Source organism: Pristis pectinata, chromosome 11 (genome assembly GCF_009764475.1).
Source record: "Pristis pectinata isolate sPriPec2 chromosome 11, sPriPec2.1.pri, whole genome shotgun sequence".
NCBI lineage: Eukaryota > Metazoa > Chordata > Chondrichthyes > Rhinopristiformes > Pristidae > Pristis > Pristis pectinata.
The window spans coordinates 45813708-45833069 of NC_067415.1; the positions used below are offsets into that span (position 1 = coordinate 45813708).

Here is a 19362-nt window from a genome sequence, read left to right on the forward strand (position 1 = left end):
AAACGTCAACTGTCCATTTCCCTCCACAGGTGCTGCCTGACCTGCTGAGTTCCTCCAGCTTTTTGTGTGTTGTTTCATTCAAGGCATTGCTTTCTTCCTCTGAATGTATCCTCCACTATTTCAAACGCTTATTTTTTTTCTTAAACTTGTAGCTGCCTGAGCTACATTCTCTGACAAAGCGCTCCTTGCTCTAAAAATCCTCTATATAAAAGACTTTCTCCCAACATCTCAGTGACGATTTTGAATTGCTGACCCCCAAGAAGATGAAACAATTTACCCCTATTCACTCCACCAATCACTTTGTTATCAAACAAAAAAACTTAAGTACCCTCTTGACCTTTTCCATTCCAGTGGAAATATCATTAATACTTCAAGTTTTCAATCCATGGTCTCATCCCATTAAATTGAAACTGGGGACTCTGCTGGCTTTCTCAAAGCTGCACCTAGTGTACCAACAATAACCATTGCATTGTAGTTGTGCTATCAATTTCAAGCATCTATCCACCTCTGCCTTAAAAATTTACACTCTGCTTCCACCATCCTTTGAGGAAAAGAGTTCCAAAGACTCATGACCCTTTGACAGCAAAAGATTTTGCTTCATTTCTGTATTAAATGGACCACTCCTTTTTAAACAGTAACACCTAATTCTAGACTCTGCCATGAGGAAGGATCCTTTCCACATCCACCCTGTCCCCTTGACACATCTATGTTTCAATCAAATTGCACATCACTCTTCCAAACTCCAACAAACACGAGCCTCGTCTGTCCACCTTTTCCCCATGCGCTAGGAAACCCAAATCCACCTATACCTCAGGACTCTGCAACATCTGATTATTAGATAATATGATCCATTTTTGGTGATAATGGACAATTCCCTATTTTGCCACGTTATACTCCATTTCTCAGATCTTTGCTGACTCACCTAACCATCCATTTCCCTTTGTAGCCTCCACATGTCTCCGTCACAATTTACTTTCCTATAGTGTATCATCTGCAAATTTAGCAACCATACCTTCGGTGCCTTCATCCAAGTTATTCATATGAATTGTAAACAGTTGAGGTCACAGCACTGATCCCTATGGCAACCGCTCATTACACCTTGTCAACCAGAAAATGATCCATTTATCCCTACTCTCCATTTTCTGTTAGTTAGTCAATGTTCTTTCATTTTCTGCAATTACCCTTGATGTGACATCTTATCAATTTAAATATACAATTATATGTTCAATTATACAATTAATTACCCATTTACATAAATATACAGCAGTAAATGTAACCAACCATAAATTTATTTGATCTTTCATTCACTTTGTTCACTGAACTCTTCATTTTGTGATGGATATTCACTTTCCAGGCCCAAAAGGTTTATTGATAAGCTCATCTTTTTTTGCACAGCAGAAAGTGTCCAAGGTTCAAGATTATTGTTGCTCACTAAGTTAAACTTCTTTTTTGCATAGCAGCAGAAATTGCCCAAGGTTCAAGATGTTTGTTGTTCACGAAGTTAAACTTCTAACCAGTACACGTTGCCCACACTCTTGACTTAATCAAGAGAAACGATAGGGTCCACTCGGCCTAGTTAAACTATGACCAAATCAAGAGAAGAGGGTCCACATTGGCCTAATTAAACACTCCATCCATCTGGCCTGATAAATGTAGTTGAGAAACATCACATACAGATGAGGTCAACTAGTAGAAAAACAGTACAAATGTTAGAACGCAGTCAGGGCTGGTAGGAGTGAGAGAGAAAATACAAAATCCATTCCTCAGCCTTGGTTTTTGCAACATACGACTTGTTCATCTACAATCCATTGGTATGCTTTGTTAATCTGTAAGAAATGTACTTGTGTTTTGGAAATCCTTTGTAAGTTATAAACCTCTGTCAGGAATTACTCCTCACAATTAAATATGCTTCACTTAAAAATAAACTGTGTTTAATCTGCTTTGTTAGCTGGAAGTATCTCCCCCTTGTTTGGAAGGAGGCAATCCACAGCTCGAAATAGTGATTATTGACAGCTAGACCCCCTTCAGGAAGAGACAAACATAGTGAACTAAATAAGTCCTTGAAGTACAGGTTAATACAGTATAATCTCCCAAAAGTGAGGGCGCTTGTAGATACTTATACATGATAGGGGTTGAAGTCTTGACTTAAGTTTAACACTCTCAAATGGGTACACTCAATATCACCACAATTTAAAGTGACACCTAACGTTTTAGAGTCATAGTCATACAGCACAGAAACAAGCCCTTTGGCTCTCTGTACCTGTGCCATCGATCAGGTACCTGCCTCTACTAATCCCATTTTCCAGAACTCGACCTGCAGATGAGCAGTTATTTCAGGTGTTCATCTAAATATTTTTTTTAAATGTTGGGAGATCCTCTGAGGTGGTGCATTCCATATTTCAACTACCCTTTGGGTGAAAAAATTCTGCAAGATATCCACTCTAAATCTCCTTCAACTTAAAGGTATACCTTCTGGTTTTAGACACCTCTGGTAAGGGAGAAAAGTTTCTCACTACCCAACTATGCTCCTCATAACTTTGTATACCTCAATCAGGCACCCCCAACCTTTCCCACTCCAAAGAAAACAAACCCAGCCTAATTAGCACTCCGTCCCTGACAATACCCTGGTGAATCTCTTCTGTACTTACTCCAATGTAATCACATCCTTCTGACATTCTGGCAACCACAACAACACACAGAACTCCAGCTGTTGTCTATCTAGTGTTTAATATGTAGCAAAAACTCCCTACTATTAAATTCTATGCCTAGCTAATGAAGTCAAGTTTCTGTATGCCTTCTTAACCATGTTATCCACATGTGCTGCAGCCTTCAGGGATCCACTGCACCAAGGTTCCTCTGCTCCTCAGTTCTTCTTAGGATCCTACCATTCACTTTGTATATCTTCACATTATTAGTCCTCTAAAAAGCATCACCTCACATTTCTCAAGACCAAATTCCATCTGCTATTTTGCCGTCCATTTTACAAGTTCACCAGTATAAGTCAATAGCTGAAGACTACTTTCCTATTAACACCACCATCAAGTTTAGAATCATTTGTGAACTTACTAATCATACCTCCTACAGTCACACCCATACATTACATTCATATACATTATGAACAGCAAGAGTCTTAGCACCAATCTCTGCCGTGCACCACCGGTCAGTCTTCTAATCACGAAAGCAAAAGTTCAACCATCACCATCTGCCTCCTATCATGAAGCCATTTTCAGATCCAATATGCCAAATTGTCCTGTATTCCACGTGGCCTTACCTTTTGAACCAATTTCCCATGCAAAGGCTTTATTGAAGTCCATGTAGACGACATTAACTGCACATCTCTCATCGACACACTAATATGTAATAGTACACAAAATGTTGACATCATGTGTAGGGAGTTTCTTGCTATGGTTACTCTTACTTGAAGCTTCTGTGCCCTGTAACCTCTACTGTAAATAGAATTTTCCAGTGTTTCAACAGTTTCCAAGATTAACCTTAGGATGTATTATGTCTAGCGATCAGAAAAGTTAAAATTGTTTTGTCTTTAGGAGCAACGTTCTTACCTCATGGACTCTGTAAAAATTCAGTAGATACAAAGAAAATCTGTAAAAAGGCAGAAAATGGGCTCTAAAGATTCAGCCTCCTGACTATTGATTCATTTACATGCATTTCATTTGTGATCTATCAGCCCGATGAATGCGGATAAGGATAATTACAAGAAGCTACTTTCAAAGTGCAGAGCAGCAGCTGTTCTTAAAACTACACCAGAAGTTTTCTAATAAAGTTAAAGAAAGGAATGCACTTCACATCTGCAATTAGTGGTACAAGCTCAGGATAGAAGTGCAAACACATGGGAGGCTTGAGTACTGCAATACCACTTGGCAGAAATGAAAGAAAATGGCAGGCCAAACTCAGACAGGCTTCATCAGCACCCTAGTGTTGTATAACAAGGTGTCGGAAACATTTACATCCTACTGGGAGAGAATGAAGATATTTTTCAAAGCCAATGATAATCTTCTAGTGGAAGACAGCGCTGAAAAAGCATCTCATTGAATACTGCAGTCTGTGAAAGAAAGAAAGCAATATTGCTTACCAAAATTAACTCCAAAGTGTTTCACAGCTCACTACCTTGTTGTGTCTGGAGACAGCTACAGATATCTCATTTGTAGAGATAGTTCAAAGGTTGGAATAATGCTTTAACCCACATCCGTTTGAGTAAATGGAGAGCTATAAATTCAACACACAGAATCAAGAACTGAGAAACTGTGTGATTACATCACAGTGCTCAAAGACCTATCCAAGTATTATGGTTCCCAAGAGTTTTTGGATTATGCACAAAGACAAGTTCATGTGTGTATAAGAGACAAAAGAATTCAGTTGAAGCTGTTAGACACAATGGGTGCTGGATTACTATTTTCATGGGAATGGAAGCCAAGAATGCCAAGGAATTCCTTCTTGAGCCACCCAAAATATAATAGCAGCCTGCTGTCAAAGGACAATCTAACTTAGAAAGGAAAGCAAAGGTGAGCAATTGAAGTGGAAAGCAATGTTTCGAGGAAGAGAAAACCAAATTCAACTGAGTGAGAAGATTTAAGTCATCAGATCAATGAGCAAATACAAAACTCAGCAATGGGTCTCTGGTGAAGTAGTTCAAATATGTCATCTGAAAAGGTACTTGGTTCTCATTGGAAATCATAAGAACATAAGAAATAGAAGCAGGAGTAGGCCATCTGGCCCTTCGAACCTACTCCACCACTCAATAAGATCATGGCTGATCTGGCCGTGGACTCAGATCCACCTACCTGCCTTTTTCCCATTACCATTAATTCCTCTACTATGCAAGAATTTATCTGTGTCTTAAGTATATTTAATGAGGTAGCCTCTACTGGTTGCCTGGGCAGAGAATTCCACAGATTCACTACTCTCTGGGAAAAGCAGTTTCTCTTCATCTCCGTCCTAAATCTATTCCCCTGAATCTTGAGGCTATGTCCCCTAATTCTAGTCTCACCTACCAGTGGAAACAACCCTCCTGCCTCTATCTTATCTGTCTCTTTCATAATTTTATATGTTTCTATAAGATCCCCTCTCATTCTTCTGATTTCCAGCGAGTATAGTCCCAGGCAACTCAATCTCTCCTCATAGGCTAACCCCCTCATCTCCAGAATCAACCTGGTGAACGTCCTGTGCACCACCTACAAGGCCAGTATATCTACCTGCACCCTGACCATAGCCCTCCATACCCCTCTCATTCATGTACCCATTCAAACTTCTCTTAAATGTTACAATTAAACCCACGTCCACCACTCCTGCTACAGCTTATTCCACACTCGCACCACCCTCCGAGTAAAGCAGTTCACCCTCAGATTCCCCTTAATATTTCACCTTTCACCCTAAACCCATGACCTCTAGTTCTAGTCTCACCCAAACAGAGGGGAAAAAGCCTGCATGCATCCACCCTATCTATTCCCCTCATGATTCTGTATACCTCTGTAAGATTCTCTTGTGCTCCAAGGAATAAAGTCCAAACCTATTCAACCTATCCTTGTAACTCAGGCCCTCAAGTCCCGGCAACATCCGTGTAAATTTTCTTTGCACTTTCAAGCTTATTGATATCTTTCCTGTAGGTAGTTCCTATACAACTTCAACATAACATTCCAACTCCTGTACTCAATGCCCTGATTTATGAAGGCCAATGTGCCAAAAGCTCTCTTTATGAATCTATCTACCTGTGATGCCACTTTCAAGGAATTATGAATCTGTATTCCCAGGTCCTTTTGTTCTACCGCACACCTCAGAGCCCTACCATTCACTGTGCAAGTCTTACCCTGATTTGTCCTCTCAAAGTGCATCACCTCACATTTGTCTGCATTAAACTCCATCTGCCATTTTTCAGCCCATTTTCCCAGCTGGTCCAGATCACTTTCCAAGCTTTGATAACCTTCCTCGCTGTCCACTACACCCCCAATCTTGGAGTCATCGGCAAATTTGCTGATCCAGTTTACCACATCATCAAATAAATCATTAATATAGATGATAAACAACAACGGACCCAGCACCGATCCCTGCAGCACAGCACTAGTCACAGGCCTCCAATCAGAGAGACAACCAACTACTACCACTCTCTGGCTTCTCCCACTAAGCCAATGTTGAACCCAATTGACTATTTCATCCTGAATGCCAAGCTACTTAACCTTCTGGAGCAGCCTCCCATGCAGGACTTTGTCAAAGGCCTTGCTAAAGTCCACGTAGACAACATCCAACTCCTTCCCTACATCAACATTACTAGGTTGGAAGTTATTACTAAATATAGTATTCAACGACATTCTTTTGGTACCTATATAGGCGATATGAGGGTAAATACATATTTATTATTACCCTCCTTTGTCAAAAATATACCTCATACACATTAATACAAGATATTTTGTGTTACAGATTTTCTCTCCAGCCCATTTTATTTAGAAACTATAACTGGTCAGTTGCAGTTTCTCTTGACCAAAATACAAATAATCCAAAAATTAATGTGCTCAAATTATCAGAATATGTATTTAAATATGCCTTGTGAATCTGCAGATATAGCTCTGTACCTCACCACGTAATGAATAAAACAGTAAAGTCCCATGTAAATTGAGTCACCATATCCACTGAAGCAAAACCACATTTTATTTGCATCTCCTATATAACATTTCAGTGAGGGTGGGATACAAAGGTGACATAAATATTTGGCTACAATATTAAAGATGAAACTGACAATTTATAGAACAGAGAAGTCAAACCACTGAACATGTGAATTGCCACATACTCTATATACTGTATATTCACAACTAAATAATTATCATTCCACAGGGATGCAAATAGGAAATAGCTTATTAATTCACTTGTTTTCACTTCTAATTGAGTGCTTCCAGGTGTTTATGCTGGTTAAGAATTCCTGATTTTGTTGCAAATCACCATGTGGAACAATTGAATATGTTGAATTGGGGTTTCGTTAGATCTGACAAATATTTATCTGTGTTTTGTCAATTTTCTGATCCCAGACATCTCTACATCATTATAATGGGTATTTTTCCTTGCATTTTTCAGTACAATAGTGCAAGTAGACTGTGAAATTACTTTTCATAGAAAAGACGAAAGAGTTCAGGCTTAAATGACACACAAGCTTTAAAATAACACCCAAGTTTCCCTAATCTTTGGTGATGATTTGACAAAACTGCATTGGCACTCTCTGCCAATATAAATATCACATTATCCCTAAAGCAGGAGACTGACTTATACACATTCTGACAGGTTTGTAAATATGTACTCAAAACTTTAGTCACAAAATTCTGGTGTTTCACAGCAATGTCTTAAAGCATTTTTCCTACCTGACTGACGTGGTTACACATCTAAAGGACTTCATCAGCTGTAAAGCACTTTTGGGAGAACACAAGGGTCAAAGGAGTTATTTAACTGCATGTATTCTTTTCCATTGCTTTTCTGATATCTCATCAAATTTTTAGCAGAAATCAACATATATTAACATTTTGTATTAATTATTTTGATGAATGGAAATTATTTTGCTCAGGATTCTATTTTATAATTAATCAGTCAACTCATCCTCCATTATTAGCCTGAGCACACCCTCCCCAAACGCCATCCCAATTCTTTGATTTGCCATTGTACTCTCCTGCCAATCTACCTCTGATCAGCCCAAGCACAAGCATCCCCAACAAAACTCACCAATCTGCTGCTCTAACCCATCAATCCCACAAGGCTCCCTTTCCACTCAATAACACCCCACCACCAGGCCTCATATTTATTTGTAGTCATAAAGATCATTTGTTGGCCAAAAGCCAAACCAGAAATAACAACAACACAGCTACAAGATGACTGGCTCCACAATTAGCAGATCGCTTCTTGAACCCATGAAAACTCTCCATCACCTATTTCGCACTTGCCTGAATGGGTGTAGCTGCAACAATACAAGAATTCAACACCACCCAGAATGGAAGAGCCTGCTTGGTGCCACCCTATTACAAGATTAAATACCCACTCCTGCCCCTACAGCACTGTGGCTGCAGTGTTCATAGTCTCTAGGATCATGTACTTTAACAGCGCCTTCCTCCCTCTGAAAAGCGAGAGCAGCAATTCTGTGAGAAAACCACCTTGACTTGGACAAGCATTACCATTCCTTAACAGTGCTGGGTCATATTCCTAAAATTCCACACCCACAACCAGGTCAGGTTCTAATCCAACTCTAGAGTTTGTTGAAGACCCTGCAAAACTGAACTGTAGGAGGTTTGAAGCAATCCATTGAACCTCTAGGAAATTTTGGCTTAGAAAGTGTGCATACTAAAAGGTGCACCATAGGCTCATTGTTCGACACTCCCAAGGACTGTTTCATGGAACTATCACAGGAGACTTACTTTCCTTTGTGCTATGAAAGAAAATACTTTAGCTATGATTGAGGGTGGATCTAGGGATTGGTCTGCCACACAGTCAGGAGCCTGGGGATGGGCTTGGAATTGGCTGTCCAGACTGAGGGCTCTGGTGGTAGGGGAGATTGTTGGAGAGGGTGGGAAAGGGGAGGTTGCTTGTTTTGGATCACCAAGATCAGCACCTTGTGGGAGCATGGCGGGAATTTCAGGGGGACAGGACCTATCAGGGAATCAAGGATCAGTGTTTATCCAATTGGAGATAGGAGTCCAAGCTGATCAAATGTTCAGGATAAGAACAATGGGCTGGAAGGTATGATCATACTGTGGCGGAAAGGTCCCACAGAGTAGGTAAGCAATGAAATTTACAGAGCAGCTCCCAGCCCACACCATCTTTGTTGTCCTAGGGCTGCTATGCAATGGCCACTCCTAGGATGACAACGTCTTCACCAAAGCTCTACAGTGCTGCACAGGGATTGATGCTATTTGATGGGCATTTAAAGAAGAAATCATATCAAATGTACAAGAATTCATCGCTGTGGATTTGCCTGGCTGAACATCTGGAGTGGTACAATTTGACCAGGAAAATGGTTGAAATCATATTCCACTCTGGGGGAAAAAAATGATTTTCAAATATTTACAGCTGAAATTTTTCTAGGCCTTTGAGTCAAGAGACCGCAGTCTCCTCCATGCCCTCCCAACATTTAGTCATGAGGGAGACAAGGAGAGACACAAGGAGGACACTCCAAATAATAGTCTGCCAAAAGGAGAAAGCAAAGGCAAGGCTAATTAGGATGCTGGAAATGAGAACAGGATGTTTTGATTTTATTTAATTCTGTTTTGTGGACATATTATGTCAGCTTCTAAATTATTAAATTATGTTTAATTTATGTTTTTTTTTCTTGTGAATGCTCCTTATACGTTACTGTGCCTGTGATGCTACTGCAAGTAAGTTTTTCCTTGCACCTGTGCATACATGTACTTGTGCATAGGACAATAAACTTGACTTTGCCTTTGATGAGGAATTCAATTTCCTGAGATAAACATAGCAAATGATAATTAACACAAAGTGTGATTTTTATGGGCATTCTCTTTCTATCCCCTTTCCCTTCAACAAGCATCACTCAATTGCCTCTTTCATTTAAATCACTGTCATTCTCTCCCATGTGTTCTCTTTCATTCCCTTTTTTATGTTGTCATGCACTCCTGCTTTCAATTACAATTATTCCATCTTCCTCCTTCTCACAATTTCTGGCAGAGACCCTTTATTTCATACCAAAAACTAATACCAACACTTTAAGTGATAGAGGCAAGATATTTCAAATGGTACTTGTGGTGACAGAATGAAATGATTCTACATTAAGTACCAAGTATGTATGTCAGGCCCTTCATGGTGTATTAAGGTATTCTGTCAAAAAAATAGTTTAAATTGTATCTGCAAAGGAATCAGAAGAAAGACATTTTATCCAGGCTCCCACTTCAAATGTTCTTTATAGCTTGTGAGGTGCGAATGAGCCACCCATGCTTCAAGCAGATGGCAAATAGAAGTAACTCTTTTTTAAAAGGGATCTGTAAAGTACTTCTGGGGATTACATTGAAGGTTGTAGGAAAAATAGGAATTGTTAGTAGGAAGGCCATAGTTCAAACAAATGTTTTGTTTACAATTTCCATTGTGCTATTATAGGAAGAGTGGTGCAGCACTTCTATTGATTTGATACGGCCACAGCCACAACCAAATGAAATAGATCACTTAAATAATGTTTGAAACTACATGGCATAGCTTGACAATGCTTTAGATGCACCCTGTAGAATAAAAGAGAGGAAAGCTGAAACCTCCCCTCTGCTGCAATGAAATCTCCTTTTTCTTTCTGAGAGCTGCAGAAATCCAGCACGTTCCATTAGAGTTGAAAGGTGCCTCTTGACCCAGCATATCAAAGCAACAGGTCATAGCTCCCCTGCTGAAAAAATAATCTCTTCAACCATCCAGAGTTGACTCAGCTTTTTCTATATGGAAAAGGAAGGGAATGGTACGCTTTCGTGATTTATTCATTGATAACTGTTTTTCATCTTTTGAACAACTGTCTAACAAATACAATTTGCCTAGATCACACTTTTTTTCGTTATTTACAGATTAGAAATCTTTTAAAAGCTACTATACCCTCTTTTCTGACACCATACAAAACTGAAATTACAGAAAAAATTTTAGGTCTTAATCTTTATCAGAAGGGCTTGATAGCAATAATCTATGATTTAACTATGAAAATACGTCCAGAATCGCTGGACAAAATTAAGGATGAATGGGAAAGTGAACTCCAGACATCTTTACCTACAGAGACATGGAAGAAAATTCTTCATTTAGTTAATACATCTTCAATGTGTGCCAGACACTCTTTGATACAGTTTAAGGTAGTTCACAGGACCCATATGTCAAAAGATAAGCTAGCCCGTTTTTATCACCATATAAATCCTATATGTGACAGATGTAAATTGAATGTGGCTTCTCTGACATATATGTTTTGGTCCTGTCCTCTTTTGGAAAAATATTGGAAAGATATTTTTAACATTATCTCAACTGTATTGAATATTGATTTACAACCTCACCCTATCACTGCAATTTTTGGATTACCAAGGACAGAGTCTGGCCATTTATCTGCTTCCACCTACCGTATGATTGCCTTTGTTACATTAATGGCCAAACGATCCATCTTGCTTAAATGGAAGGATCCAATATCCCCTACTACTTTTCAATGGTTCTCTCAAACTATATCATGTTTAAACTTGGAAAAAATTAGGTGTGGTACTGTTGATCCTTCGCTTAAATTTGAAGACATTTGGAGTCCATTTATTCAATATTTTCATATGATATAGATCCCTTTTCAATAACTTTCCAATTTAGAGGAACAGAGTTGACGACATAATATTGCTGTTTCTATTGAGGAATTTCAGTCCAGTCTTTTTTTTTGAAATTTTTCTTTTTAGTTTGGTTTGATATATTGTTTATAATTTTTTTTATTGATTTGTTTTTTTTCTTTTATATACACAATAAATCTTTTTCTTTCTTTTATATTATATTCATTTACTAAGAGATTGTGAGATCTACAGATTTTTTTTATATTTTATTATTCTTTATGATTATCTATGTCATGATTGTTCTCCTGATCTCTTTGTATTACGTGTACAAACATCGATGTTATATATTAATCTGTATTAATTTGGAAACTAATAAAAAGATTGAAAAAGAAAAGAAAGAAAAAATAATCTCAAGTATGACCTAGCTAAAGGTGAAATGCAACATATATATCCAAGGGCTCCTCAGCATCTAGGTAAGCATAGCATGATCCAAGAATGGTACATATGACATTGATCATTGTGCACACATTCGTGGAATATGTTGTTCTTGCATTTATTAGTACGAATAAAACCTTGTCAGATCTAGATCATAAATCACCAAATATATTTAACCTAAAAATCAATTAATGATTGTGCTGATCATAATCAGTAGAGATAAACTTCATTGTCTTCTTCAAAATGAAAACAAGTCTATGCAAGTTTCCCATGACTTTGGCTCACAGAGCCATCTGACCAACCAGTTTTCATGCAAAATTACCCAAGAAGGAACATTTTTCTTGAATATATCCTGTATCAAAGACATTAAATAATACTTCCCAATACTACATTTAAAAGAACAACTTGGGTTTCTAAAGCCTCAGGTCATCTAGGAGGCTCTTCATACTCAGTAAAGTACTTTGAAGTGTAAACATTACTGTAGGAAATCTCAGTCAATTTCAGGAAAGCAAGCTCTCACAAACAGTAATAATATGACCAAGTAATCTGTACAGTTGCAATGCTGATTGAAGGAAAGACTACACATCACAACACTGACAATACCTCACTGTTTTTGTTTTAAAGAAATAGTTCCATGGAATCTTTTGCATAATGCGGGATGGTTGAGTGTCTCATTCAAAGTTAGCAAAACACCCTTGATACTGCTCTGTAGTTTCAGCATGGGATTTTATGCTGAAGTTTCTGCTGTGGGACTTAAACCTACAGCCTTCTGGCTCACAGGCAACAGTACTACCAAGTGGCTGATGCTGGTCAGGCATTCGAAATAAAAATAGAGAATGCTGGAAATATTCAATTGGTTAGACGGTATCTGTGGAGAGTAAAGCAGGGTTGACATGCTAGGTCAATGATACTTCATCAGAACTGATGAAATGTTAACTTTAATGGATCTTCAAAAATCAATTATGTTTCTTTATCAAATATACGCCCTCCCTGGGTAACAAACAGTTCCATTTTCACAGATGCCCATAAGTCGATTTTGTCCACAAAATACACAAAAATCACTGGATATGGTAAGCATACCTCCCCAATATTGTAATGAATGGCATCAAAAGCACAGAAGACTGATAAGAAAGAACGATTCGTAAATGTGGAGAGAGGAAAGCAATTCTACCATTTGTAGGAATGAATGTATGTTGAACTTAATATTATGGGAGCTTGTTTATATGTAGGGGCATCCACAAGATGGATGTTCATAACTCAGGGATGGCCTGCATTGCAGATAATCATTTAGAAGAAAGACAGCCACTTGATTAAGTTCAGATGCTCTAAAAATATTTCAAATTAGCAACATCATTTTCTACTCCAGTCACAAAGCACTCTTGAAACTGATGTCAGTTTAAGGTTAATTTGAATTAGAATACCTTTCAAGCTGCAGTCAAGCTTTTCCCAGTAAGATACTCAAAATTCAAAATATCTGGTTTGGGTGATCTGAATAACGTGCATATTTAACATTTCAAAGGCAAGGAAGTTTCTTCAAAATCTGACTTTGAAAAGTGTAACAGGAATGATTGAACTTACCGTTGTGAGAGTAAATGGATGGCTCTCAAATGCTGACACACTTGGACAGTGCAGGACAATGTACTAAGTGAAATGAGAGGAGAGAAGGAATTAGTTAATCCAAAAATAATCATTTGATATTTGTTAGGAACACCAGAACAAAGTTGAATTTTTCTTTAAATATCATGTTCAAATCTTGCAATTCACTCAACGTGTAGAGAACCAAGGCACAATCACATTATAGGTTCCCTTGTGAAGACTTACAATACTTGGCCCTCTTTCACTATCCAATTCAATCTTGCTGGATCTACACCTTAGTTCCATCTTCCCACCTTTCTCCAAAACCCTTAATACAATTGCCTCAGAAAAACATATCAAGTTCAGTTTTGACACTTACCGTTAACTTTGCCCCAATATCTTATTGGGCAGAGAGTGATAAATTTTTACTATCCCTGTTGTGAAGTCTCGTCTGACATAACATCAAAAATTTTTTAAGATACACCCTCTTTTCCCATGTTTCTCCACTCCTCCACCAAGGGTAATAGCTTCACTTTATTTCTATTAATCATCTTAAACACTCAGATCAGACTGAATCATCCATAAGCAAAGGAACGCAAGCCTAGTCTTCAACCTCTTGCCAGAAAGATAAAGGTAGTTGGATTTTTTATTCTTACCCATCACATTCAAACCTTGAAATTAATCCCTTGTGGAAAACCAAAGCACAATCAACTGCTACATTTCCCAGTGAAATATTACAACACTTGGTATTGGTATTGGTTTATTATTGTCACTTGTACCGAGGTACAATGAAAAGTTTGTTTTACAAACCAATCGTACAGGTCAATTCATTACACAGTGCAGTTACATTGAGTTAGTACAGAGTGCATTGATGTAGTACAGGTAAAAACAATAACAGTACAGAGTAAAGTGTCACAGCTACAGAGAAAGTGCAGTGCAATAAGGTGCAAGGTCAAAACAAGGTAGATTGTGAGGTCATAGTCCATCTCATTGTATAAGGGAACCGTTCAATAGTCTTATCACCATGGGGTAGAAGCTGTCCTTAAGTCTGGTGGTACGTGCCCTCAGACTCCTGTATCTTCTATCCAATGGAAGAGGAGAGAAGAGAGAATGTCCCGGGTGGGTGGGGTCTTTGATTATGCTGGCTGCTACACCAAGACAATGAGAGGTAAAGACAGAGTCCAAGGAGGGAAGGTTAGTGTCCGCGATGCGCCGGGCTGTGTCCACAACTCTCTGCAGCTTCTTACGGTCTTGGGCAGAGCAGTTGCCATACCAAGCCGTGATACATCCAGATAGGATGCTTTCTATTGTGCATCAGTAAAAATTGGTGAGAGTCAGAGGGGACAAACCAAATTTCTTTAGCCTCCTGAGGAAGTAGAGGCACTGGTGAGCTTTCTTGGCCATGTCATCTACGTGACTTGACCAGGACGGGCTGTTGGTGATGTTCACTCCCAGGAACTTGAAGCTGTCAACCCTCTCAACCTCAGCACCATTGATGTAGACAGGTGCATGTACACCTCCCCCTTTCCTGAGGTCAATGACCAGCTCTTTAGTTTTGTTGACATTGAGGGAAAGGTTGTTATCATGACACCATTCCACTGCTCTCTATCTCCTTCCTGTACTCCGACTCATTGCTGTTTGAGAGACGACCGACAACGGTGATATCCATCTGCAAACTTGTAGATGGAGTTAGAGAAGAATCTGGCCACACAGTTGTGAGTGTATAGTGAGTAGAGTAGAGGGCTGAGGACAGATTATACCTCACTAATCCTGGGTTTAATTGGCTGCCTCCGTTCACAATAATTTGGCATAGTTTTGTTTTTGATTGAATAATTTGTAGCTGATTTCATATTCTGCTTATACAGGTGCCACTATTTTCTACAATTCAATCCATCACTTCATGTCTTTGCATTGATTGTCCTTTGCTTGGAAACTTGAGACTCAATATTTCTGTTGTTGCATTGATCTGAAAACCTTTTATTTTGCTGCAATCAAGGCTCCTGGTGATTTAAACATTTCTGATTATGTTTCAGCTTCCCTAGAATCAGTTTTACATCCTGTAACATTCCATCAGTCTCAGATTCACTAAATAAATGTCTTCCTGTCTGTTGCTGACCCCAAAATCATCTGAGGACTACACATTCTTATCATCAGTAAGACTACCTATTTTTACATTGGCAGCATTGCCCAATGTCCCTAGAACTCCCATTTCCACATCCAGCCAGAGTAACTCCCTGCCTCATGCCCAACCCCCACAACCTCCAATCTCTAAACGTGTTGATCCAGCCCCTAGCCCTGATACCCATCTCACACATGTATTCCCACACTCTCTCCCATAAACCACCAATGTTCCAGAACACTGACTTAAGATGTCTCCATTGCTCTGGACCCTCAATGCCAGGCACAATCCCCTCTTGCCCCTTTTTGCCACAATCCACAAGCAATCTGATTTCCTCTGTTAGTTCTGCCATTGTGAAGTCTTTGCACAAAGAGTACAAGGTCTATTCTATTGCACACAATGCCTTGCTGTTTGTGTGTAGTAAGATTTCAGTGCCAGTTTTCTGTAAGGCTCTGTGCCAGGTACCTCCAGTTCAGCATTGTTATAACACATCTTTTCCTGCTCTGTAGAATTTCTAACCCATGCGGTATTCCAAAAAGGTTTATTCAGTTCTTTGGAAGAATTCTGCAGTGAATGTTTTGGGGATTAAATGAGCATTAGTTTTCCTTCTGTTGGGAGTTTACTTGAGCATAGTGTTAAGTTAAACGTCCTGGCAAGTCTGAACTACATATCTTTCTCTCAATTATTTAAAACCATAGCATAAATTCAAAAGAGAGAAAAGTTAGTATCCAAAAGGTCCCACAACAATACAGTTGAATGCAACATCCCCTTTCAATGAGGCAGATAACTTTTAATTGCGACTTTTACTCTTTCAGCAGATAGACAATGTCAACCCCATTTTCTCACAAGTCTGTATAACAAGTATTTAGTAATGATGACTCATTTGTTATTTGAACTTACCTGACCTGGCCTTGCTGTGAAGTTGTCTTTTACCATTCGTATCTCTATCACATCACATGGATGAGAATTCACTGAGACGATGGTAACAGGTTTGTTGCTCCGAATATATCGATACAGCCTTTCTGCACAATAGAGACAGAGAGGGCCAGACACCCAAAACCACGTCTTAAAAGTAAAGAAAAGATTCTGATTAGAAAAAATGACAACATTCTATTCTAAATAGATTTTGCTCCATCGCAAAGAACAATTAAGCCACATGTGGAGATTATTTCTCCCAATAATTTTACTATTAGTTTCAACTACGAATATGGGCTACAAAATCTACATCCCAATGACATATTTCCACCAAAACAGTAATGACCTTCTGGACAAATCTGAGCAACTTTGAGGATTTTTCATAATTTAAAAGTAAAATGGCAAAACTTCTATTAGTTATTATTAAAAGTATTGCTTTTGGTGAGCAAAAAGGGTGCCTTCTTGAATGACAGTCACAATAACAAAAATGTCTACTCATTTAATTTTTCACGGCTTAAAATACAATATTGTTATTTGGCTGTTAAAGCATATAGCTTGCTTTTATTCATAGCCAATTTTAGAGAGATATTTAGGTGTTCAATATTGAAGTTGCAACATTGAATACCAATGAATTTGATTAGAAGATTGCATTTCTGTTGTGGGCTCACAACATTGGTTGAATTTTAAGCATGGAGAGTAAAGCACATTGCAAGATAAACGAAACACATTCTAAGTTAAGCTAATTATGGAAACTTTGAGTGGCAAAATGCATAGCAAGTAAAGTTGTTGCCTCACGGTTTAAGTACCCAGGTTCAATCCTGACCTCTCGTACTGTCTATACGGATTTTACACATTATCCATGTGGCTGCATGAGTTTCTACTGGATACTCCAGTTTCCTTCCACATTCCATAGACTTGCAGGTTGAAAGGTTAATTAACCATTGTAAATTGTCCCCCAGGTGAGTGGTAGAATGTGAGGGGAGTTGATGAGAATGAGTGGAGTATAGGTTACAGGGAAAATTAGTGGAGAATGGGATTGCTCTCTTGGGTCAGCATAAACTAGTTGGGCTGAAGTATCATATTAGACTCAACACTTCTTACCAATGCAATATGGCAATCAGCAAAGCCAACAGTATTTTAAAACACATATTCAAAATAGAATGCATATCAGAGGGGTTCTTCCTAAACTGTACTCTAAAAGCCCAGAATGATTTGTGCATCCAGCCAATATTAACCTACTGAATGCCTTCTGCTGATACAATGTCTTTAGTGGATAGCACTACATCTCTTATAGGACAAATGGATTGTGACTGAAACAGGTGCTGTCTTTTGTGCAGGAAGTGAGTTCTATGACACAAGAGAAGCAGGTTCCAAATTTTTCAGATATTGTGCTAGGTGTCTTGGCAAAGGAGATATAAAGCAGGAAGATTTCTGGTATCTGCAGAGAGCCAGAAGGCCTTCCCGTACCATAAACAGTCATGAATGACAATGTCAGAAGTCAAGGCCCTAATGACCTCATAGCAGTGAAGCAAGTTCAGTAACCACAAGGTCAGTTAGTGCATCTTCAACTTATGTGCCTAATGAACTGCACTATTACGTACATTATTCAATTCACAACCCATCCTTAATCCATCTGCAACCTCCATTGGTCAAGATTAATACCAAACAATCATGTGTTCCCCCGCACCTTCTTTGGCACTCTACGTCTCACAGCCTCCACTCATCAGTCATTCAACCACGAACTCATTATCAGTCAAATCCCACAAACTTATCGCATGAGATTCAGGTCAAAAGATGGACACAATGGTGAATGCGCTGAATGACAAACCTCTAATCTTTTGACTTTTTAAACCAAACCTCACTGCAGTGCTGAGAGCTTGGTATCTGTGGGGATTTTCAATCGGTGAATGGCCTTCGCTACCGGCAATCTGAATACCATCAAAATTTTTCAATGCACCTGCATTGCTGGAAGTCTGACTGAGTGAGAGCCTAGTAACAAACAAAGTATCTGGCTCAGACTAGGGCTCAGGGTGGATTGGAGGAGAAGGGTGTTATGAATTTGGAAACGGTTTGATGCTGGGCATTTTAAAACTACAATTACTGCAATACACAATTTTACAGAGACTAGGTACAAGAACGTTTCAATCTGACACTTAGTTCCCAGTATACATTAGCCTTATCCCTGTGTTATAAAGTGCACAGGGCACTGATTACAATCATCATAAATTTCAGCAGGTAGCAAAGCTAAACTATTTATTTTCCATTCCTTTATTCCATTCCCATATGGGAATTTCAATCCAAATTGCAAATCAATCAAACAATTGTGTACTATTTTTCCAGAAAACGTTCAAATAATCTGATAAATTACACCAATGGCGAGTACGTTTTGGTATTACAAGATGGGAGAAATGCCACATGTGGATAGTGTTTAACAGAAGGAGTGACAACATAATGTTGGGGAAAATCTGTGGAAGCATTAATAATTATTGGAACAGTTATCCTTATGTAATCACAATGAGTTGTCAGATGCACACAGGGACTTTTTTCGATGTGGACTCGAGTGATATGCTGTTCCCTCACTCTCACCAGGCGCCAACATTCTCGAATTAATGTCTGTTTCAATAAACAAAAACATATGATTCTATAAGCTATGGTCCTATGCCTGTAATGGAAAATAATCGTCACGTTTCAACAAGGCAGAGAAAGGAAGACAAGACACAAGAGACTGCAAATGCTTCAGGGAACCCACAAACTGTGTTCCTTTCCCACTCCTACCTGTCCACCTAGGTCCTCTCTCCTTTTGTTCACCTTCCTGTCCACATTTTTATTCCTTATCTGTTTCTACATATCACCCACCAGCCTCTGTCTCAGAACTCCCTCCTCCCTCACCTGGCTCCACCTGCCCATCATCTCCCACCTCATCTGGTTACACCTATCGCCTACCAGCCTCTGTCATACCCCTCCCTCTCATCTCTTCATAGTGACTTATCTTTCTTCCACACTCTCAGTCCTGACCCAAAAAGTTAAACAAAAATTACTGAAAATTCACAGGTCAGATGG

The 19362-nt window shown here is 38.9% G+C and overlaps 1 protein-coding gene across 2 annotated transcripts in view; it reads right to left on the reverse strand.

Annotated features, from left to right (window-relative positions):
* Positions 1–19362, reverse strand: part of LOC127575938 (NADPH oxidase 4) — a 119938-nt gene that overhangs the window by 44640 nt on the left and 55936 nt on the right. For both annotated transcript variants that reach the window (XM_052026200.1, XM_052026201.1), the window contains 2 exons: positions 16288–16452; positions 13272–13334 (listed from right to left, as the gene is read on the reverse strand). In XM_052026200.1, coding sequence (XP_051882160.1) covers positions 13272–13334; positions 16288–16452 — 228 coding nt within the window. The remainder of the gene's footprint in view (positions 1–13271; positions 13335–16287; positions 16453–19362) is intronic.